This window comes from Triturus cristatus, chromosome 6 (genome assembly GCF_964204655.1).
Source record: "Triturus cristatus chromosome 6, aTriCri1.1, whole genome shotgun sequence".
NCBI lineage: Eukaryota > Metazoa > Chordata > Amphibia > Caudata > Salamandridae > Triturus > Triturus cristatus.
In genome coordinates, this window is record NC_140589.1 from 776,240,015 (window position 1) to 776,264,216 (window position 24,202).

The window sequence follows — 24,202 nt, forward strand, 5'->3', positions numbered from 1 at the left end:
CACAAGACAGGCCTACACCTTGTGACAAGAGTGTGAGAGTGTAAAATCAGGTACCTAATTGTGACCTCCATTGCATGTGTAGCTATGCAATAGTCAAGCACATTAAGGGGGGAGTAATGTAAAACACAGTAAATCTGGCCACTATACAGCATTTACAGCATTACAGCAGTATGTCATGCTCACTCACAGAGTGCATCACAGATGAAGCACAGTTTCACCTTGATTTTGGTGCTGGCATTCTGCATGTGTATGAGATGGGCAGGTAGTGTGTCCATCATCATATATGTTTACATTGCAATGAGACGGTTTGCTCCAAGTGTACTATGTGACATGGTCTATGGCCTCTACTGTCCATTGATGCATCTGTGTGCTATGTGTTTATATGCTCCTGGACTGGCACACAGTGGTACAAATATTCCTCTTGTCTCCCATGCCTACAGCTCAAGGTCCATCAGTGTAAGGCCATGTGGATGGTCAATGCCCGCAAGGTGCGGTCCCTGGGGGTCTCAAACCAACGCCATACACACTGCAACAAGAGGTGGGATGACATCTGCCACCTCAGCAAAAATGACGCAGAAATGATGCTGGGGTTGGTCCCTCGAAGTGGCCCGTCGGCATGCCGGACCATGACCCCACTTTTGGCATGCATCCTGGCAGTGACATGGCCAGAGCTGGTTGGACGCTTGAGGGCACAACAGCAGCAAGTTGGGGGTGAGCATTGTGCAAAGTGTGACTTTGGGTATGAGTGACTAAATGAATCCCGGGCCAGAGCAAGGCAGGACCTCTGAGATGTCTCTTGTGTGATGCCATTGATTCTAAGTTCTCTCAGCGGCGAGTGCAGAGGTTCAGCATGTGTACAATGTTTAAATTCTAAGGTGGCAAAATCATGAATGGTATCATAGCAAGTCATCTTGACATGTTTTCATCTACAATTTTGTGAATGTTGTCTGAACTGAGACCTTCCTCCACAGAAAAATATGTTGTGTGAACTGTGTACCAGTACACTTGTCAGACTTGTGTGTGCTGTGTGGCTACCACAATAGTGTGCACATGTGATGATGTGTAAGTGGCTAGAGACATGCACAAATGTGGACTCAGAGTGCAGTGAAAATTGGAAGAGGTTACACCTGTTCCATGGGTTGTGTTTTTCCAAATGATACAGATGACAGCATCACTGCAAAACATTTAGCCTAATATCACAGCATGGCATCACATGATGTAATGTCCTGCCACAGTGACAGCAAGTGCACACAGGTGCTGATGGGGTAGATGTTGATGACTGCAGTGATGCATTAGCTCATGTGCATTTGACAATTGTTCACATGCCAACATGACTGGGATGGTTAGACTATGGAATTTTAATGCCATGTAGCTAGATTTGGCTAATGTTAGATTGGTTTGGCACTAGGGCTTAACATGGTTGGATGTGATCAGTGGGAAAGGCAAATTGTGATGTGACTGAGGTGTTGGACTGTAATTTTATATTGTGTCACTCTTCAGTATGTTTGCATTGTGGGGGGGTGCCAATATGCATCAGCGCATGGTGACGTTGTGGCTACTGCTTACAATCAGTGATTGAATTATTAGCACAGTAATGTGTAATGGATGTCATCAGTCAGCAGAACATAGGGATGTCATATGTCAGACCTTAGGTATTGTCACACATTAGCTGTCCTAATGGAGGCCACTCACAACTTCATCTACAGGAGGCACTCTCATGCCTTGGATCAATGATAGCCTATCAGGCAATTGGAAAGATGTTGGTACAACACAATAAGGCCTTGCATTACATTGCCCTTATCATGCTATTGTGCATTGTCTATGTGACTACATTGGTACATCGGGCTTATTTGGACTTCATCACCAAAAAATATGTGTCCATGTGACATAGGCAGCAGTGTGAGTCTCAGAGACATCAACAGCAGTGGGCATCAGGTTAGTGTGCATTTAGAGATGTGTGCTGTGCACTGCCATATAATTGATACATCTACAAAGTTGACACCAATATACAACTGTATTTGTGCTTCAGTGCCCAGTGCCCAAAATAGTTGATTTAAGGAGGTAATATCACTTGACAAAGGATAGGTTTTACTTTGTATCTGTGGGGTTCAGTTAACTCATACTTCAAGTGTGAGAAACACAACATATTTGGATGTGTAGCACTCTTACTTGCAGGCATGTAGGTGTGCCTACAGATGATTGTATGTGATGTTGAAATGTAGATACATGCGCAGCAGTTTCGCTGTGTCAACGCAACATGGAGCATGACTATCAACCTAGCATGTTTCCATGCATCAGCTGATGATTGCGTGAATTTAGAATATGCAGACAGTACATGGAGTAGTTAAATGTGGGAGTTTGAGTCCAACTATTTCTGTTTGTATTGCTTATAATGTTTGTGAAAATGCCATTTTACTGAACCTATGTCTCTGTCTTTTGCAGCATCCACCGAGGGCAGGGAAGGAGGGGGGCCTGACACAGTTGGGGAAGATACTGGCACAACTGTCCATGAGAGTACAGCAACACTGAGGGAACTAGCGCCTCGGAGAGGGACAGGAGTGCCCTGGAGGATTCCTGTCAGGAAACACCAACCTCCACATCTTCCAACTCCAGCGGTGACTTCTCAGTGTTGGTGGGCACAGGAAGTTGAAGATCTGCATCTTTGTCCGCCACACCCCGTCCTGTTTCCACTCTCCCTGATACTCCCCAAAGTGCTATCCGTGCCCACAGCCATAAGAAGGGTAGAGTCTACTTCCCCACAGGCACTGCTGCCCCCTGTCTTCACTGCTGCCCACAGTGTGGAGGCCATAGACATTTTGCGGCAGCTGTGTGTGGGTCAGACAGCGCTCCAGAATGCCCTCCAGGATCATAGCAACAAGTTGTCCCAGGTTGTTGTGTTCATGGAGGGCATTCTTTAGCACATGGTTTGCCTACACAGAACTGTCCAGTCTTTGTCCTCCACAGTGACACAGCCATTCACACTATCCTAACAGAATCATGGCTCTCTGATTCATCCTCCCCATGCCTAGATATATTTGTCCCCCCGAACTATTGTATTGTAAGACTAGACAGACCAAACAAAAAGGGCGGAGGCATGGCCTGTATACAGAGATCTGACATAGCCATTACAAAAGTACAATCAGACCCTTTAGAGTCTTGTGAATATCTTTGTCTGTCATTAAGATCCTTAGATAATCAAACTTGCAAACGTTATGCATTTTACCACCCTCCCGGTAAAAACACCATGTTCATAGACCAGCTGATAGAAATCATCACAGCAAACACTACTCCTCATTCTAATGATATTTTCCTAGGAGACTTCAATCTTCATTGGGAGGATCATACTGACAATCAGATCAATCTACTCAAAACCTTCCTTGTAGATCAATGGCTGGTTCAAGAATGCCATCTACCAACCCATTCAAAAGGCTCTACCTTAGATTGGATCATCTCTAAAGAAAAAGCTGTAGATAAAAAGGCAGCGGATTGTCCTTCGATCAAAAAGACCACCCTAGCCAAGCCTCAATCTCAACCAGTGCTGGAATGGCCTATAAATAATGCTTTATGGTCAGAATTCAAGCCTGTCTCTGACACAGATAACGCAAAGATTATCTCGACCATAAAACCAAACAATCACTTTAACAATCCTCTGCCTGCAAATTGTAGGTCTACAAATAACCACCTGCTCATCCCTACATGGACAAAGATTATTAATGCATCGCTATTGCAAGGCTCACTACCGGACTGCCTAAAAACAGGGCAAGTCACTCCAATGTTAAAAAAGCCAAGAGAACCCAGCAGACCTGAACAACTTCTGACCAGTAACAAACATTCCCATGCTAGCCAAAGTCCTGGCAAAATGTGTACGACAACAACTGAGCCAACACATCTCTGAATTCAAACTGCTGAATGACTTCCAATCAGGATTTAGACCGAACCATAGCACTGAAACAGCAATTCTGCACTTCGTGGATGATGCTCTCCTTGCCCTTGACAGCAACAAAACCTGTCTCTTAATTCGGCTTGACCTTTCAGCGGCATTTGACACTGTAAACCACACAACAATACTAGATCTCCTGAAAGAAAGGATAGGCCTATAGGGTACAGTCCGAAAGTGATTTAGTTTGTTCTTAGAAAACAGATCACAAAAATTCATAGTGAACCAAACTTTATCTGCTTCATCCAGAAATTTTATTGGAGTACCACAGGGCTCAACACTATACCCTGCTCTATTCAATGTGTACGTAGAGCCACTCACAGAAATCTTACAGCAAGCAAACATCTCCTTCCACATGTACGCTGACGATATACAGCTTTAAATCAAGATCACATCGATAGAAGAGATCGGTATCATGAACCAGGCATTAAAGTAAACCGTCCATTGGCTAACTAGTAATCACTTCAAGCTGAACCCACAGAGAACTGAATTCATTTTGATTACCTCCCAGAAAAGCACTACGAATATCGTGGAGTGGACCAAACTGATTGTGGATTCAACTGAATCCCTGGGCATTATGCTAGATAAAAACCTGAACATGTGTGCACAGATCAACACGATGGCAAAAAAACACCCGCTTCCATTTAAGCTACCTCAGAAAACTGAAACCTTTCATAAATAAGTCAGACCTTAAAACTGCAGTCCAGGCACTAGTCATATCAAGGATCGAGTATGGTTGCACAACATTCGCCAGTCTTCCTAAGATTTCAACAGCACCACTAAAAGCCTGTCTTAAAGCGGCTACAAGACTTATAACTGGATCCAGAAACTTCGACTCTATCACCCCTCATCTGAAAGCGCTCAGCTGGCTGCCCTACGAAACAAGAATTCAACTAAAAATGGCATGTATCACTCACAAAGCGATACATTACAATACACCTATGTACCCAGCTCACTCTATCCGGAGGAAGCCAGGTTTCACGGAGTCATGGAGATCTATTACTGAAACCGACCCTCTTCCGAAACAAAAGAACTTATGACTGAGCTTTCTCTGGCACAGGACCAAGAATTTGGAACGCTCTCCCTATAACATTAAAAAAATCTTGTCCATTGCGGCTTTTAAAAAAACAGCCAAAACCTTTTTTATGAGCAAATTCCTGCCATAACTCCTGCAGTCTTGACGTTATCAGAGGTCCTTCTTGTTTAATACACACACTACCACTCATCGACCACTAATGTCATTTTGGTTTTGTAAATTTGAATGTCATGCACAAGTGTTTCTCTCACAATTCAATATACAACTAATTTATGACTTTGTAGCATAACCGTTGCTAGTAACTTACTGTATACTGATTAGGTTTACTGAAACTGCAAGGTGTTCGTGTTGCTATAAGTCGTAAGTTATGTACATGCTCTGATATCCTATTAGGGTCAAGTTCGGGCTATATAAAATACCAAATAAAATAAATAAAAATAAATTCAGCAGTCCCAAGCTCTCAGTCCAGCTCCTGTGCCTTTCGTAACCACCATCCCAGTGCCCCCTCCTGACCAGAGCACACACACACAAGAGCACTCAGGCACCTCTTCATCCACACACATCACACAACAGCACTCCAAGCGAACCAGACACCATCCACAATCACGACAGCACACAAAGAGCACACATGACAGCACCACAAGAAGCCCATCACAGGACACCCAGAGACATAAGGGCATAAAACATGGATCCACATTGCATTCCTCAGATTCCTTGCCCTCCAAGAGCCCTCCCATCCGCGCACCTGAGCCCAAAGCCACATAAACACTTAGCCTGTCTGCCGTGGACTTGGTGCCAGACACAACTGCCCCTAAACCCATTCAGAAGGCTTTTTCACCCAAAGCTTCCACTCCCACCCACATCTCTGTGAAGCATGGACAAGAGAGCAAAGTGGAGAGTGTACCTCCTTAACAGGGAAGGCAGGGAAAAAGGCAACCCCCACCCCAGCGTACCACCATGTCTGGCAAATTCCACCAGGAAGATACACCACCAGCACCTGCTACACTTTCAGGGCAGAGGGAGGCTGTTGAGGCCACCTCACTGCTCACTTGTGGCAAGACACTTGGGGGATATCGGATCCTCAAATAATTGAGACCCAGCCCTCCTCATTCACCATCAGCCACTGAGCCTCCACACAGCATGTCTCTGCCTCCCTGTGTCATTACTAAACCGGCTCCAACCAGCCCTCAAGCTCTCACATGCATGGGTCCCTGTACGTCAGCCAGTTCTCACCCTCCTAGGTCCAGTCCTCCTACGAGCCCAGGCAGTCAGCCCCCTCCCAGTTCAACTTCCACACAATTTTGAAGCCAAGTCCCCCTTCACACCCCATTCCTCCCTGAGCGGTGCCTGGACTGCCCATTTCACACCCCTAACCTGGGACTATTCCCATGGCAGTGGACTGTGTTACTTGTTTGTTGAGCAAGTTTTCATGCACACATGTGCGGACTTGAGATTTGGACTGGCCGTCAGGCTTAATGTTTTGCACTTTTAATACCGAAATAGAGTCCATGTAATAAAAATGTTATTTATGTTCTGAATTTTGTCACTGTCCTTGCTATTGATGCAGTGCAATAATTGTGTATATGTTCATCTGTTACATGCTCTGTATGCCACATTCACATTTGCATCAACTTGATTTACTTTTGCAGAGGTTGCCAGAGGTTACAGCAACTTTTGTGCTTATTGACTCAGAGGCATAAGGGTGAAATGATGCTTGTCTGTGATGGTCTACTCTTGTCCTAATCATTCTATTGTGTGGTCTCTAGTTTTGTACACATGTTATATTTGGATGCTGTACCACAACTGCAGAAACTTCTATAAACATGAGGACTTGAGGTGTGGACAGGGTTCGTCATATCTGTGGAATTTATCTTGATGTGTACACACCAGTGTAGATGCGTAGTCATCTTGTGTAGGTATGGCTTCATAGTCACATGGGTATATTTGAATGTGCACTTGAGTTCTCATACAGTGTGATTGTCCTGTCATTAGCTGAAGTATTGATGGTTATGTGCCCTTGAGCATGACCCTTACACACATGTATGATCCAGTTGATGAGTGCCTGTTTGTTTACATGATCAGACACATGTATGAATTGTTTCTGGAGCAATTTGCAGTGTGTTGGTGTGACCTTGCAGTCCTAGGGTACACCTACTTTTTGTCCACATCATTTTTGAGTATGCAGAGTGTGTCACTGCAATGTCTGTGTTGTGAGTTTTGGGATCAGCCATGGCTCATGCTTACCTTTGTTCTCACTGTGCTGAATGGCTCAGGCAAATAAACATTATAAGTGACTTTTCACTTACATTGATGTCAATTTACACTTTATTTACTCCACTATGTGGTATTCAGAGTCATACCAGCCCCAAAAAGACCATGTGTATTTGCTCTGTACACTGCTCACCTGTACAATACTAATGTATACACTACTTTAGTCTAATATGCTCCGCTCCACTCCATGCCTTGCTAGTGTTTGACCCTACCCACCACTCCATAGTGTGACACTATACTGTGGGAGGATGATCTGTGCCCCTCAGCACTGTTTCAAAATGTGTTATGTGCTATTTTATTCAACTTGATTTCATGGTTGCTCATGTACAGTACAGATGAGTTCCCAGCACAGTCCTCTAGTCAGGTTCCATGCATATGTGTTAGCCTGAGTTGTGCAGCATTAGGTGATAGCAGTGTGTATCTGTTTCCTGAGGTACTCCTACCCATCCTGAGTGTGAAGTGATGATGTGATGTGATGATTTGTGATGTTAAAGTTCATGGTGGCAAAATCAGATATGTGTGATACTGGTTGAGTGATGTTCACACACTGCTTACTGTGCATGCACTGCTGTCAGTGGATGTTGCATTGTCCTTACCAGGTGTGAGTCACCCTGATGTCCAGCTGAGATTGCTATTCGATGTGTTTGGATGTGCATATGTTATGAACTTGTTGTTGAGGGATGCAGTATTTTTCCTGTGTTGGCTCTTTCTACTGGCAGGTCCATGTGTGTAATGTCTTTTTTAGCATGACATTGTGTGTGAGGAGTTTGTGTATTTGAATGCATTGAGATGTGTGTTGCATTTGTACTGTGCATTTACTGTGCGCATGTCACTTGCAGCAATGCAGAGTCTTGTTTATTAGCTTGTTTTGTGTGCACAATTGTGCTATGACCTCCTATATTTTAACAGGCACTTGTCAGGATTGTGCATGTGAATGCTTGTGCAACACATTGACACCATGCTCACTTTGTAACCAGTGGAGTGTCTATATCTGTCTTGGCAGATTTGTCTGGTTGTACACAGTTTGTGGTTATATTTGACATATGTTCATGTATTTTTGGATTAGTTTTGATGATGCTGTCTGTGAAGTTGGCCAGAGGAGAAATGTTATCTATTCCAGGGTGGTCTAGGATCACACAGCCAATCCACTTTTTTGCTGCACATGGCTATGCTTGTTGGACTTCTTTTGGTTTGGTTTGTGATACATATATTTGGCATGGTATGAGTTCAGCATTGGATCAGACATCCCTGAGTGGAACTCAGACATTTGTAGATATACACTAGGGCAGTGATTCCCAAACTTTTGACTCCTGAGGACTCCTGAGGACCCCTATTGACTCACCACATCAATTTGTATGATTTAAATTTCAGACATTAAAAAAGTTATTCGAAAAAAATAAACACGCATGCGCACACAAAACAAATACTTAAATTACTAAGGATTTTAGTATTTTATATTGAAAGAGTTTGCAAAAAACTGAAACATTTATTGGGAAGGTTGATGCTGCATCTCCGTGATTAACTTATGAAAGGTTAGTTTTATTTTGCAGTACAAGGCTCCTGCTCCTGCCAGGGCCAGAGTGGAAACCCAAAGCAGCCCTGGCAAATGGTTTCAGACCAGTCCCCAAACAGTGTAAACCAAGTGCAGTGAGTGAGCTTGATCACCACAAAGGGGGCTTTGGGAGGCTCTCCCCTCAAGAAAATTTAGGATACAATGGTGCATTCCACAACACATTTATCATTATATATTGAATTGCATTAGCTTTTAAAGAATAGTAAATGATGATCTTACTATGCACCAGGATACAACAATCTTTGTTGGGGTTCTTCAATGATTCCCTTATTATCACCCTTCAACAGTGCCTCTCATTTCTCCATGGCACATCTGTCACATGCTTTCCATTTGTTTTATAGCATCTCTCATACCATTGTAGGATGTCAGAGCACTTTACATCACACACATATATATATAGACAATGAATAATATGTGTAAATCAGTGTAGAGAAAATGTTACATAAGGCAAAGGGGACTACAAGGTGTAGGATTCACATGTCATTCATACTGGTAGGCATTTTTAAAGAGGGCTTGGTCTGGAAAAGCACAAACTCATGATTCGGAACATAACACAGTGGTTAGCATTGACTTGCACAATAAAAATCTATTTCCACCCAAATAAACCCCTTTAGCAGCATCGGGATACGGAAAGACTGGGAAAAAACATAAGTTACTAACTTGTACCATGCAGTGTGTAAGCAGCTATTTGATGACAGTTTATAGCTCACTGTGCTAGATTATGATTGTCTGTTATGAGCTGCAGAGTAACACAAGAATATATGTGACAAAAGCAGTACCCAACTGACCTATGCACATAAAATAAAAAAAAATTAAATGCATGGTACGCTTCCTTTGCGGCAAGTATATTAACCCTCTGTGCTACATTAGATTAGTCAAACCTGCCACTGGACAAAACTCCCATCTCTCTCCAGCAGGTACATTGATCACTGGTGTTATCTTGACACTTTTATTGTTGCTCGAAAACTGCTAATTCTATAAGGAACTTTGCAGTGCTTTTAAAACTGCTGCCTGCGGACCCCCTGGGAATGTGTCACGGACCCCTGGGGGTCCACGGACCCCAGTTTGGGAAACACTGCACTGGGGTGTAGCATTGGGTATCAGGGAACTCATAGGACCTTATTTTCACCTTTATCAGAGCTTCTCCCAGGTGTAGAGCAGTGAAGATGGAAGATGGGTAGATATGGGGTATGTGTGAAAGTCATAGTTGAGTTTGACAGTCAGGGAATGTCACCGTGAGCCATGAGTGTTGTGCTGGGGGCATACACATGTCAAGATAGTTGATACAGATGAGGGGCTGGTCACTGTATGGCTTATAGCAGTTCATCTCATTCTGGTCCAATGCATTACTTGAATTGCTGTATCATACAATTTTAATCTCTGTGCCACCAATGTATTATTTGATGTCCTAAGTGTAGCGTCCTATGTGATACCTACATATGGTACCAGTCATTTCTCCATGCTTTTCCTGCACTGTGCACTCAACTTCAGGATAGTGTACTTGTGATCATACAGTACTGCTGACTTATGGTTTGTGTATGAGGCAGAGTTAAAGTGTGTGAGCTGTGTCAAGGACATAACATGCAGACTGAACATTTCCAAGGTTGTTAATCTGCACAGTGACGCTTCATTTCTTTAATTTCTCACTTTTATTCACACGAGTGGAAGGCAGGTGTGAGGAAGAGGAGGGTTATCATGAGTCTCAGGTCAGAGTTTACTGCTGTCAAGATGGACTCTTTCAATCCTTTTTTGAGGTAGAGTAATGGTGTGGAGGTGTTCTGTGAAGTGGCGGTGTAGTCAGTGTTGTTGATGTACAGGACATACTCACATGGTAGTATTTGGTGCAGCAGTACACAAGTGAGTCAAATGCACACTGGTGCTTACTTTGAGTTTGCTGTTTGATTCAGAAATGTTGTACCGTGTTGCATGGTATGGGCTATCATTATGTGGTATGGTCTGCCATTGTATGCGATGAGCCTGCCAATGTCTGCTTGGGGTGTGTGCTGATCTGTGATTATGTGGCAGTGGTGTTTCAAATCATATGTCATCTACCTTGGGTCACTGACTCATCCAACACCTTGTTGGACTACTGTGAAATTCACATACACACCCTGGTTGCTCTGCCCTCCTCTGTTTCACATTGTATGTGGACTTACCCTTATTTGGAGGCAATGATGACTATTGTCCTTTTGAAAGACTCTAGCCTCATCCCTCACTTATGTTACTATGCAATTGCTGATGATCCTTATGAGACGTCACTATAGACAGTGTCCCTGCACATGACTTCTTGCTGCAGATATAATGTGCAGAGTGGTGCCTGTCTTATTAATATGTGGTGTGGAGCTTGTAATGATACTATTGCTTGCCTGGGAAATGTGCTGGACTCCTGCAACATTGTGGGCAAGTTTTACCGCGGCTTCAATGCTGCGGCGACATGACTGCCACCACTGGGCTAGATGCAATAATTTCTGTGGAGTTGGGTGCCCCCGATGCTGAGGTGACAATTTTCCTATGTGCAAGACATGTGTACTCAGACTATGGTATATGTTCTTGTCTCCACCAGGGTGTCTGATGTAGACAGGATACGTATTTCAGCGTGACAGTTGCGTGTTCTTATTGTACAGGGGATGTATGCAGGGATATGTTTTTGACTTACCTGCGGTGTTGACTGTGACAGCGTCCTATCTGCTGGTAGTGGATAAGGTACAGCAGCGAAAGTGTTTGTAGAGCAGGATCCAGGAACATGAGGAGGTGTCTCGGACTCAAGTTTCTATCTCCGCAGATGTTCTTCCGCCATCTCAGAAGAGCTGTTTTCTCCGCCGCGTTCAGTTGGGCTGGTTGATGCATTGTAATCTGTCCGGGGGACAAAACGTCATTCTGCATGGCGGGCTTTCTTTATTAACTCCATTCGGCACCATTTGGAACGGCACTTCTGAGGGATCCGGAAACACTGCAGACAGAAAAAGGGCTATCTTCGCACATTGTAAATTGCCGATCGCGAGGATCGCCGCAGGAGTAACTAAAAGGATGTTTTCAACCACTGCCAGCACCGCGGAGGTGCCTACGACCGACATCGTAATCAGCCCCATGTTGTATTTTAGTTAATTTGATTATTTATATTATTAAGTGTTTCTTTTTTTTATTTGTAATTAAATAAATATACTATACTTTTTAGTTCATGGAGTGTACTTGGTAGATGTTGTGGTGTTGTTGATTTTTGTAGAAGCTGTAAAAAAAAAAGAACATTTGGGGGCCGATTCCGATCCGGATCGGAAAGCTCTCTGACCGAGTCAGATCCGGAGTGTTTTATGACCAAGCTGGACCCCTACAGTCCGACCGAGCGAGTACAATGTGCACGTATGCTGTCGGACTCGGTTCGGTCGGACTCCCATAGAAGTCAATGGGAGCCAGTTGTACGACACGTACATGTGCTCCCATTACATAAATGGGTACGTCTCGAACAAGTGCGCCCCCTACAGTGGCTACGCGTTGGTGCCATCCGTGCCATACATGCCTGTGTGGGGGAGACCCATGGGTCTCCCCCTGTGTGAGAGCCATATGGCGGCGGGTGTCGGGGGGTCTGACGTGGACCCCCGAAGTGCGACTTTGGGGGCTTTTGCGAGCCAGACACTCCGGCTCGCACAGGCTGTCCGACGCGTGCATCGTGCTGGCTCGGTCGTGAATCGCATCCATTGCACGCCACGGTTAGCTTATGACTGAGACGTACAGAGCGGTTCGGACCCGGAAACGACTCGGTCGTTGAATTTCATGTAGCTCGCATCATACTCGCTCGCTCGTACAGCTGTACGAGTCAGGCGAAAAACACGCATACGGCTCGTAGTTTTTACAGCCGGATCGCGTTCGGTGCCCTTCCGACCCGGATCGGAATCGGCCCCTTGGTAGTTAAGTTTTGCTATTTATTCAGTTTAGTCCTTTTGAATAATTTATGTTAGTTGTTGGTGAAGTCATATACTTACTTTGTGTTATATTTTATTGTTGCTGTTTATGTAATTCTTTGTGTTGAATTTTCTAGATGCAATTTTAGTCATGTTGAATCTGTTATATATAAAGGAAATTATGTTATAATAATTTACAAGTTATTTTAATTTATTTATTTACACAGTTTTGTGCTTACCTTTATTGCAGGATGTTTGGAATAGTATTGGTGTAGTTGCTCTTCCTCCTCGGTTCTCGGTTATACGGTATATTTTATGTTAATTATTTGATTGTTTTTATAGTGTTTGTTTAATTAATTAGAGTTTTCTATTGGTTTGTGTTTGTGTGTTTTAAATGTATTGGTTGAGATAGCTTTTTTAATTTTTTAGCTGTTACCTTGCAATTTATTTAATGTTTATTATGTTTATTTATTGTTTGTTTTTATTTTGTTCATTGTTGTTATTTAATTTTATAAGTAGATAAATGTGCTATATTTTATATATTATATATATTTATGTTTATTTTCGTTACTCTTGATATATTTTTCATATTATATTTTGTGTTTATTAATTTGCTTTTGTATATTTAATTTAGTTGTTTAAATTAATGTGGTTAATTTTTAATTCATGTTATTGTTTATTTAAAATATTTGGTGTATTTTATTTTGTTGTATTATTTTATTGTATTATCTCAAATTGTATTTTGTATGTTTAAATGTTATTTTTGATATAGTTTATATGTATTTTATCGATGTTTTTGTTGTCCATATTGTTTGTTTAGATATTTTGGAAGTGTTTAATTTTATTTAAATTTTATCGAAATTTTTGTGTTCTATATTTTTGTCATCAATATTTTTGTCATCGAGATTTATTTAAAGAATAGTTTTTTTATCAATATTATTGGTATTTCTATTTTGTGTCTTGTGTGTCTATATTTTTGTTTCCAATATTGTTGACTCGATAATTCTGTAATTCGATGTTATGAGAGTAGATGGTGTATCAGTGATCCCGCTCAGACAATGAAACTTTTTCAAAGCCTATATGGTATTTACTGCAAGATTTAGGCATGGTATGTTCTCTTCACAGGGTCAAGAGAGCACACAGCAACATAATTCCAGGCTAGTTCTTGGTGTCTCTCCTCGTGTTTTCTGAATGTAGTGTTGTAGTGCATTTCAAAGTAAAAGCGCTCAGCCTAAGGTACATTTGCAAACAACAAACAGCATGTCTCAGAGATGGCATGTCTCTGTGTTTTACTAGTTTTGAGTAATATTCGTATTTGTTTTGCAAATAAACATGTGTTTGTCATGGCATGTCTCCGTGCTTTAGTATTTTTGGGTATCTCCATGAGAGTACGACTAAACTTGAAGCCAGGTCTTCAGTTGACAACAATAGATGGAACTCGTTTTCGGTTTCCAACATGTCTACTATAAACAGAACTTGTATCCAGGTATCCAGTTGACAACACTGATTTTGAAGGGGAATGTTTTGCTCATGAATGTTGTGTTTGTGTGTATTTCAAAATATATGTGTTTGATGTCATTTGCGTTAATATTTGTAAACTATGAATGGCCTTTACTTTTTTTTAAACTTCATGTTTTAGTCACTGCATGTCTCAAATTTTATTTTGCTTTGGTGATTATGGGAAGAGCATGCTGAAATGCCAAAACGTCTATCATAGATGGTATGCGATATGTACTGATGTTTTGCTAACATGCGACTAATTTCCAATACTTAATGTAAATCCACCACTACCATCCCTTAAAAGGAGAAGCAGAATTGATAGTTTGGATTTCAGCACGCTATGTAAATTTAGTTTGTTTGGCTTGGCCCATGGAGATTCCCCATACATTTGAAACCTATTCCTCGGTTCTAAATGTTGTGCCTTTTCAAACAAAGGTGCTCTGTTGACATTATATACTGTAGGAAACGCACGCAGCTGACGGTACATTTGCAAATCACATACAGTATTTAAATTTTCATCAAACAGCATGTCTCAGTCTCAGCATGTATTTGTGTTTTCGTATTTTTAAGTCGAGCCTGGGCAGCGCATGCGCTGCTGCGAGGCATGCAGTATTGGAGTATGGCTTTGAAGCCCCACCTCCTCTCTGCCCATATTTTTAATTGGCTTGTGTCATTGACCTCCAAAAACACTGGCTTCCGAGTCATTATTAGGCTTGTTAGTCCCTCATTGGTATCGTCTTGTCCTCATTTGTTACCTCCCATAACAACTGGACCTTTTACTTGTCTTGTTACACGGTCTGCTTTATCTTGGATGTGAGCACTGCCTTGCACTGGTGTGCCTAAGGCTTTCATAATTGGTGGGCATTCTGTTTAATTTTGGTTTGAGTGTTGAGAACAAGCCCATCCTAGCTCTGTTGGCAATATATAGATGTAAAACATAGCTGTCAAGGTTTCAAATTGCTTATGTGTGACATTTTCTTAATTTCGGTGTAGTTATGAGTGACATTCAATGACTATGAGTGACACTTTCTCATGAGCAAAATCAAGCATTGAAGACGAGGGAAACATATACATTTCAGAAATTACACCCATTTGAGCAACGAGAAACTCTAAGAAGATCTTAAAACTGCTGCAAAGTACCACAAATAGAAGGGCACTGTGGGACCAATCAATCAATCATAGCATTTGTAAAGTGCACTACATACCCGTGAGGGTCTCAAGGCGCTAGGGGGGGTTGCTGCTACTGTTTACTGTTCGAAGAGCCAGGTCTTGAGGAGTCTCCTGAAGGCTAGGAGGTCTTCGGTCTGCCGTAGGCGGATGGGGAGGGTGTTCCACGTCTTGGTGGCGAGGTGGGAGAATGATCTGCCGCCAGCGGTCACTCTTCGGATGTGGGGGATGGTGGCGAGGGCATGGTCTGCGGAGCAGAGCTGGCGGGCGGGGGTGTAGAGGCTGAGTCGTCTGTTGAGGTACGCTGGTCCGGTGTCATGGAGTGCCTTGTGTGCATGGGTGAGGAGCTTGAAGGTTATCCTCTTGTTGATGGGGAGCCAGTGCAGGTCTTTCAGGTGGGGTGTGAAGTGGCTGCGGCAGGGGATGTCCAGTATTAGGCGAGCGGAAGCTTTCTGGATGCGTTGGAGTCGTTTCAAGAGTTTGGCCGGGGCTCCTCCTGTAGAGTGCATTGCCGTAGTCCAGTCTGCTGCTGACGAGGGCCTGGGTGACCGTCCTCCTAGTTTCGGTGGGGATCCACTTGAAGATCCTGCGAAGCATGCGGAGGGTGTTGAAGCAGGAGGAGGAGATGGCGTTGACCTGCTTTGTCATGGAGCGTGTGGAGTCGAGGATGACCCCTAGGTTCTGTGGGTGTAGGGGGTGCTCCTAGTGCCGTTGGCCACCAGGAGTCGTCCCAGGCTGAGGGGGTGGAGCCGAGGATGAGGACCTCCGTCTTGTCTGAGTTCAGCTTCAGTCGACTGTTCCTCATCCAGTCGGCGACAGCCTTCATTCCTTTGTGGAGTTTGGTTTTGGCAGTGTGGGGGTCCTTGGTGAGCGAGAGGATCAGCTGGGTGTCTTCGGCGTAGGAGATGGTGTTTAGGTCATGCTGTCGGGCGACGTGGGCGAGTGGTGCCATGTAGACGTTGAACAACGTTGGGCTGAGATATTAGCCTTGGGGTACGCCGCAGATGATCTCAGTGTCTTTTTTTAGCGGAAGGGGAGGAGGTGGACGCTCTGGGTTCTCCCAGAGCGGAAGGAGGTGGTCCAGTCCAGGGCCTTCTCTTAGGTTCCGGCATCGTGAAGGTGTGCTCTTAGTGTGCGGTGGCAGACTGTGTCGAAAGCAGCTGACAGGTCCAGGAGGATCAGGGCTGAGGTTTCTCTGTTGTCGAGGTCTTTTGGGGATCTGGAGTGGACGGTGTTCATGATCTTGATGGTGTCGTCGTCGTTGGTGTTGGTCCAGGCGAGCAGGCAGTTGGTGCGGGTGGTGGTCGTGGGAGTGGGGGTGTCGGCTGTTGCTGGGGTGGTGACGGTGTTGAAGCTGTCGTGGATGTCTGCGATCTTGTGATGGAAGAAAGTGGCCAGAGAGTCGCACAGGTCTTGTGATGGTGGGATGTCGTTGGTGTTGGAGCTGGGGTTGGAGAGTTCCTTCATGATGCTGAAGAGCTCTTTGCTGTTGTGTGCGTGGTTGTTTAGGCGGTCTCTGAAGGTGGTCCTTTTGGTGGATCTGATGAGTTGGTGGTGTCGGCGGGTGGCGTTCCTGTGGGCTGTGTAGCTTTCCGGTGTTCTTTCGTGGGTCCAGTTGTTTTCTAGTTTTTGGCAGGTTCGTTTGGAGGACTGGAGGTCTTCGGTGAACCAGCTGGCTCTCTTGCTGGTGTGGGTGTTGGGGGGTTTCTTGAGCGGGGCGAGGGTGTTGGCGCAGTCGTTGATCAATTGTTTGAAGTTGTGGGCTGCAGCGTTGGTGTCGGTTGGGTCTGCAGGTGGGCTCTGGGCGAGGGCAGCGGTTAGCTGGTCCTCGGTGATCTTGCCCCAGCTGCGGCGAGGAGGAGTTGTTGATGGTTTTCCGAAGGTGGGGTGGATGGTCCTACTGGCTTTGTTGAAAATGTGGTGTGGTCAGGGGTCTTTTGGGGATCTGGAGTGGACGGTGTTCATGATCTTGATGGTGTCGTCGTCGTTGGTGTTGGTCCAGGCGAGCAGGCAGTTGGTGCGGGTGGTGGTCGTGGGAGTGGGGGTGGTGGCTGTTGCTGGGGTGGTGACGGTGTCGAAGCTGTCGTGGATGTCTGCGATCTTGCAATGGAAGAAAGTGGCCAGAGAGTCGCACAGGTCTTGTGACGGTGGGATGTCGTTGGTGTTGGAGCTGGGGTTGGAGAGTTCCTTCATGATGCTGAAGAGCTATTTGCTGTTGTGTGCGTGGTTGTTTAGTCGGTCTCTGAAGGTGGTCCTTTTGGCGGATCTGATGAGTTGGTGGTGTCGGTGGGTGGCGTTCCTGTGGGCTGTGTAGCTTTCCGGTGTTCTTTCGTGGGTCCAGTTGTTTTCTAGTTTTTGGCAGGTTCGTTTGGAGGCCTGGAGGTCTTCGGTGAACCAGCTGGCTCTCTTGCTGGTGTGGGTGTTGGGGGGTTTCTTGAGCGGGGCGAGGGTTTTGGCGCAGTCGTTGATCAATTGTTTGAAGTTGTGGGCTGCAGCGTTGGTGTCGGTTGGGTCTGCAGGTGGGCTCTGGGCGAGGGCAGCGGTTAGCTGGTCCTCGGTGATCTTGCCCCAGCTGCGGCGAGGAGGAGTTGTCGATGGTTTTCCGAAGGTGGGGTGGATGGTCCTACTGGCTTTGTTGAAAATGTGGTGTGGTCAGGGGTCTTTTGGGGATCTGGAGTGGACGGTGTTCATGATCTTGATGGTGTCGTCGTCGTTGGTGTTGGTCCAGGCGAGCAGGCAGTTGGTGCGGGTGGTGGTCGTGGGAGTGGGGGTGTCGGCTGTTGCTGGGGTGGTGACGGTGTTGAAGCTGTCGTGGATGTCTGCGATCTTGTGATGGAAGAAAGTGGCCAGAGAGTCGCACAGGTCTTGTGACGGTGGGATGTCGTTGGTGTTGGAGCTGGGGTTGGAGAGTTCCTTCATGATGCTGAAGAGCTCTTTGCTGTTGTGTGCGTGGTTGTTTAGGCGGTCTCTGAAGGTGGTCCTTTTGGCGGATCTGATGAGTTGGTGGTGTCGGCGGGTGGCGTTCCTGTGGGCTGTGTAGCTTTCCGGTGTTCTTTCGTGGGTCCAGTTGTTTTCTAGTTTTTGGCAGGTTCGTTTGGAGGACTGGAGGTCTTCGGTGAACCAGCTGGCTCTCTTGCTGGTGTGGGTGTTGGGGGGTTTCTTGAGCGGGGCGAGGGTGTTGGCGCAGTCGTTGATCAATTGTTTGAAGTTGTGGGCTGCAGCGTTGGTGTCGGTTGGGTCTGCGGGTGGGCTCTGGGCGAGGGCAGCGGTTAGCTGGTCCTCGGTGATCTTGCCCCAGCTGCGGCGAGGCATCTGCTGAGTGCGGTGGTGTGTGGTGGGTTTCCGGAAGGTGAAGTGGATGCAGCGGTGGTCAGTCCAGTGGAGTTCAGTGGTGCGGTTGAAGAAGACGTGGGTGCTCGCTGAGAAGATGGGGTCAAGCGTGTGGCCGACAGAGTGTGTGGGTGCTGTGACGAGTTGTCTGAGTCCGAGGTTGTCGATCAGGGTGGAGGAGTTGGGGTCGTTGTTGTTATCGAGGTGGAAGTTTAGGTCCCCGAGGAGGATGTAGTCCGTGGAGGCGAGGGCGTGTGTTCTGACAAGGTCAGTGATGGAGTCGCTGAACTGCGGTCGGGGTCCGGGGGGTCTGTAGATGAGGGTGCCTCTGAGGGTGGTGTTGGGGTCGGTGTGGATCTGTAAGTGCAGGCGTTCGGTGGTGCTGAGGGTGTCGTCGGCGTGTGTCGAGATTTTGAGAATGTTTCTGTGGGACGATGGCAATTCCGTTGGTGCGGTCCTTGCGGGTGATCTTGTAGCCTTCCGGGATGGCTATGGCGATGTCAGGTGCCGAGGAGGGGGTTAGCCAGGTCTCCATCAGGAAGGCGACGTCTGGGGCGTTGGTGTCGAGTAGGTCCCAGAATTCAACGGCGTATTTGCGGGCGGAGCAGGTGTTGAGCAGGATACATCTGAGGAAGTTGGTTTCCATGTTGGGCGGGTTGGCGGGCTGGATGCTGGTGAAGCTGCAGTTCCGGCAGAAGGAGTGTCCTTGGGTGCGTTTTGTAGCGGCCAGGCAGCAGGAGCGAGAACGTCTGATGTTGAGTGCGTGGAGAGTGCTCGGGTCGTAGTGGAGGCGGGCGTCGTGGTGTGTGCAGGGCCAGGGTTCCTGATGCTGGGAGCGGTCCAGTCGCAGACGGGCTTGCCTTAGGTGCACCTTCGGTGCACCAGCGGCTCACCCGCCACGCAGCTTCTGGCATATATGTGGAGGTGGGAGGGAGGAGCATCTGGAGGCGGGAGGCGGGAGGTGGGAGCAGCGAATGGGCAGTGGGCAGACAGAGGGGAGGGCCATAGGGTGCACAGCGGCGGGGGAAACGAGTGGCACAGAATGCAAAATGGGGCACAAAAGAGGAGGAAAACAGTGGCACAGAAGGCAAAAAAACGGGGCACAAAAGAGGGGAAAATAGTGGCACAGAGGCAAAAACGGGGTACAAAAGAGGGGGAAACAGTGGGGCAAAAAACGGGGCACAAAAGAGAGGGACACAGTGGCACAGAGGCAAAAAAGGGGCACAAAAACGGACGATGAGCACACTTACGAGCGAGTCCTTAGCAGCGGCAGCTGGGGCAGGGGCACACAGGCGGAGCTGTGCAGAGGGGGAGCGACCTACCTGGAGGGTCAGGGGTCGCTCTCCTCACTGTGCAGCATCTGGCATATATGGGGAGGTGGGAGGGAGGAGCAGCTGGGAGGCGGGAGGTGGGAGCAGCAAATGGGCAGTGGGTCTGACAGGGGGGCGGGGCCGCAGGGTGCACAGCGGCGGGGGAAACGAGGGGCACAGAAAGCAAAATGGGGCACAAAAGAGGAGGAAAAAAGTGGCACAAAGGCAAAAAATGGGGCACAAAAGAGGGGGAAAACAGTGGCAGAGAGGCAAAAAATGGGGCACAAAAGAGGGGGAAACAGTGGCACAGAAGGCAAAAAACGGGCCACAAAAGAGGGGGAAACAGTGGCACAGAGGCAAAAAATGGGGCACAAAAGAGGGGGAAACAGTGGCACAGAAGGCAAAAAACGGGCCACAAAAGAGGGGGAAAACAGTGGCACAGAGGCAAAAAACGGGGCACAAAAGAGGGGGAAACAGTGGCACAGAAGCAAAAAACGGGGCACAAAAGAGGGGGAAACAGTGGCACAGAGGCAAAAAAACAGGGCACAAAAATGGAGGATGAGCACACTTATGAGTGAGTCCTCAGCAGCGGCAGCTGGGGCAGGGGCACACAGGCGGAGCCGTGCGGAGGGGGAGCGACCTACCTGGAGGGTCAGGGGTCGCAATGAAGTGCATAGAAAGAGATAAATCTCAGAAACCACCACCACCAACAACCTACTGCTTACTCCAGCACTATCCTAACACATTACTGCAGTTTTGCATGCATCTTGAAACAGCAATAAGCCCTTTAGGATTCCGGTGTCACCCATATTTACAGCACTTTTTCTATCAGTACTTGTTGGGTAGAATCTCTGTATTAGGTCCCCAAGATTAGATCTGAAATTCTCTTTCATGATCTATCAGGTTGCAATATGACTTCTGGGCATTAGGAGGAGCACCAATGATGCAGCCTTCTTTTTTTCTGGTTGTCCAAAATAAGATGCCGCTTTGGGCTGCTGATACCTGGCTTCAACTCCACAATAGACACCATATTGGGAATGGTTCCTGGAAACTCAGCCTAGGGCACCTAATCGCAACAGATGCCGGCATCAAGCAGATCAGAGAAGGGGACCATGAAATACTGGCTCGGACATGAGAACAACTGGAAGTAGCTGTAGCAAGTGCCAGACAATAGCAATGGTGTTGGTCCCCAATGGTGAAGCTTGATTGTAATATCCAGTGCTTTGCTAAACCAATAGAGTTTAACCACCTCTACAACTCTCACTCATCATTCCAAAATATAACTGTAGGGCAGCAAAAATGATCACCTCAGGCAACTGTATCAGTAGGCCACAAGTCTTTCCCATACTAATAGTGTTGTTAACCATTCCAAAACTTGGCATTCATTAGCAGACTGTATTGTTCTGAAATACTTTTGGGAGAGTACACTTCCCTTTGTCCTGCAGTCACAGTGCCTAGGTTTGGTTAAGCCTGCAGTGATTGGTTAAGGCTTACTTGCGTTGCATTACTTGCTTTTCCTTCAGGTTTCAGGGGTAAGAGTGAATATATTAGTTCTTTGAATAGGGTGTTAATAATATTTTATATAATTGTAAAATATATGCGTTTTGTGGCCCTTTATTAAATGCTGGAGATAATTTCTGAATGCTTCAAAATATCAAAAGTAACTTTTTTTGCATGGCACCTGATACCACGGTTTGTTCTACTGCATAACACTGTCATTTAATTCTTCTTTGATATTTGTTTTCAATTTGGGTTTTTTCACACAGATTATTTATGTAACCAGAAACCCCAAAGACAATATGGTTTCTTACTATCACTTTGGAAATATGATCCGAGAGTCTATTGAAGAACCTACTGTAATGTTGGAAGAGCACTTTGAGAAGTATTGCACAGGAAAAGGTACTGTTCTGCATGCTAATTTTCTGAGTGATTATAAAACAACAGCTGTTTTGTTAGATCTGACAGTCTTAGGGTGGTCTTCCCCCAACTGTTTTGCCTGTGTGAGGATCTGGGTCTATTATATGATATGACTCTGGGGCCTTATCGTGGAGGACACTAACAGATAACACCCTGGGTGTAATCAGTATTATTTATTTAATCTTAGCTCAACCCTGGGTAGCTGTGGCTGCGAGCAATAAGGCTTGGCAAAGGAGCTTAGTGTAAAAGATTTACAAGCACCAAACAACAGAATAAGAAAATCATACACCACTAAGAAGACACAACTAAAATTTATAAAAATAGGCCATTATTTTATGAATTTTTAAAGACCATAAATATTAAAATCCACCACAGGGTTCCGGGGATACAGATTTTAGAACTTTTTACACTTTTAAAGACAACCAAAAACAAGCATTGGTAAACATAAAGTTTGAAAACTTTTGAAAGTTTGAAAGAGTTAGTGTGCGTACTCTGGCTAGAAAGAATACTTTGGACAGTTACCTGGCCACCAGAGTGAAATAACAACTGCCAAAGAAGTCAATTGAGTAGTATTGATGCTGAAGGATGCAGGCAAAGATGTTTGAAAGGATGCTCCGGTTGTGGTGCGGTTGAAGGGGGTGTCTCAGTGGTGGTTCCTTGGACGATGGATGATGTTGGGCAACTTTGGCAACAGAGTTCGGGGGTCCCTTGAAGTCCTCTATGTTGCAATAGTTGGACAGCCAATTCTGCAATTCTGGCTGTTGGATGCAAACTCTTTCATGGGGCTTGAGTAAGATGAATCTGACTTTGGACAGCACACCTGGGTCCCCCAGACTCGGGTGCTGGTTTCGGCTATCTAAGATTTTGTCTTTCTCGTGCCCAGTGACTGGTAGCTGCAAAATTGCTGCGGGGCTATCAACCTGTCAGTATGGACTCTTTTGACTCTGATGGTCCTGGAGCAGGCACCAGGAGATCAGCTGACAGATCCTTGGAGTCATTGGTCTTGGTGAAGCTGGACAATCAACTTTTCCATGGGTGAGGAGCCGCAGGCACAGATCCAAACTCACTAGCCCAAAAGTACAACAAATGCAGGCCACTCGACGATGCAGCCTTTTTTTGCGTAGTTCAAGAGCAGCAGGGCAGTCCTTCTTTGGTCCTCAGTTCTTCTCCAACATGAACTAAAGGGTAGGGTGCCAGGGGTGCCATATTTATCCCATAAATGAGCCCAGAGGGAACCACGTGGTCACTAGTGTCAGAATGTGTCAGACTGTAAAAACGCCACTGACCTTTCGGAACTAACCAGCGGTGACGATGGCTTGATGATTGATCCCCCACTCCCCTCTGCGTAAACCCCCAAAGAGCGAAACTACCACTGCTTTGTTAGAAAACACATAGGGGAAAAGGGGAATGGGAAAAATAAGAAAAGGTGCAACTAGGACTGGGTGTCTTCTTCTAACTGTGTCTCTGCACAAGTAGAAAGGCACCACTTCGGGAAAAACACCACCCAGAAGGAATGCTCTGTATACAAGAAATGAGAGAAAGAAGCGAAGAAGTCAATTTCCTATTCATGCACAACAGGTAAGAGAAAACAACTTTTCACAGCATGCATACTCACAATCATGTAAGCAGCAGTAAGCATTAATCCTGAAGACATCAAAAATAGGACCGCCCAAAGATAGGTAGAATAAGGTAATTACAGAGCAATCCTTATGCGATACCAATGTCTGAAATCATCAAGTCAACAAACCTGCAAAATAAACAAAAAGAAAATAGATTGTCTCAGCACCAAGAGACTAGCAGAATGTTGAACACTCCAACACTCTGGTACCTGCCCTCTGTAGAATAATCACAGCAAAACAAATTTCCTCTCATACGTTACACAGGAGACGCACTCCTTTGCTCCCCCGTCTTCCATTAAAGCAAGATCCCTCTGCCACCAGGTGCTCATGGGGAGAATAGGAAAGCGTGCCAGGACCTGCATAAATGATCCCGCATCCTCCAGAAGATTAGCGGAAGCACCCATAAGATTAACGGAAGCGCCGTTCTCCATAATTGAGCAAACAAACACAATTCCGGGTCCTTCCAGTAGCAGGAACAAAATGATCCGTGAAAAGGCACAAAGCTACGGTGGCCAAATATACAGGAAGTAGATTGTCAAGCCCGGACCTCTTCAAGTGGAGGGGCTTATATACGTGGCAATAAAACATGTAATTGCAGGTTTTCTTGTACTCCATGCGTTCCAATGGCTTCTTGGACTTGTAGTTT

The 24,202-nt window shown here is 45.8% G+C and overlaps 1 protein-coding gene across 1 annotated transcript in view; it reads left to right on the forward strand.

The window, feature by feature from the left end:
- LOC146817856 (amine sulfotransferase-like) overlaps positions 1-24,202 on the forward strand; it is a 462,478-nt gene that overhangs the window by 283,141 nt on the left and 155,135 nt on the right. Inside the window, exon 4 of the mRNA XM_085611339.1 lies at positions 21,787-21,919. Within this exon, the coding sequence (XP_085467465.1) occupies positions 21,787-21,919 (133 nt within the window). The remainder of the gene's footprint in view (positions 1-21,786; positions 21,920-24,202) is intronic.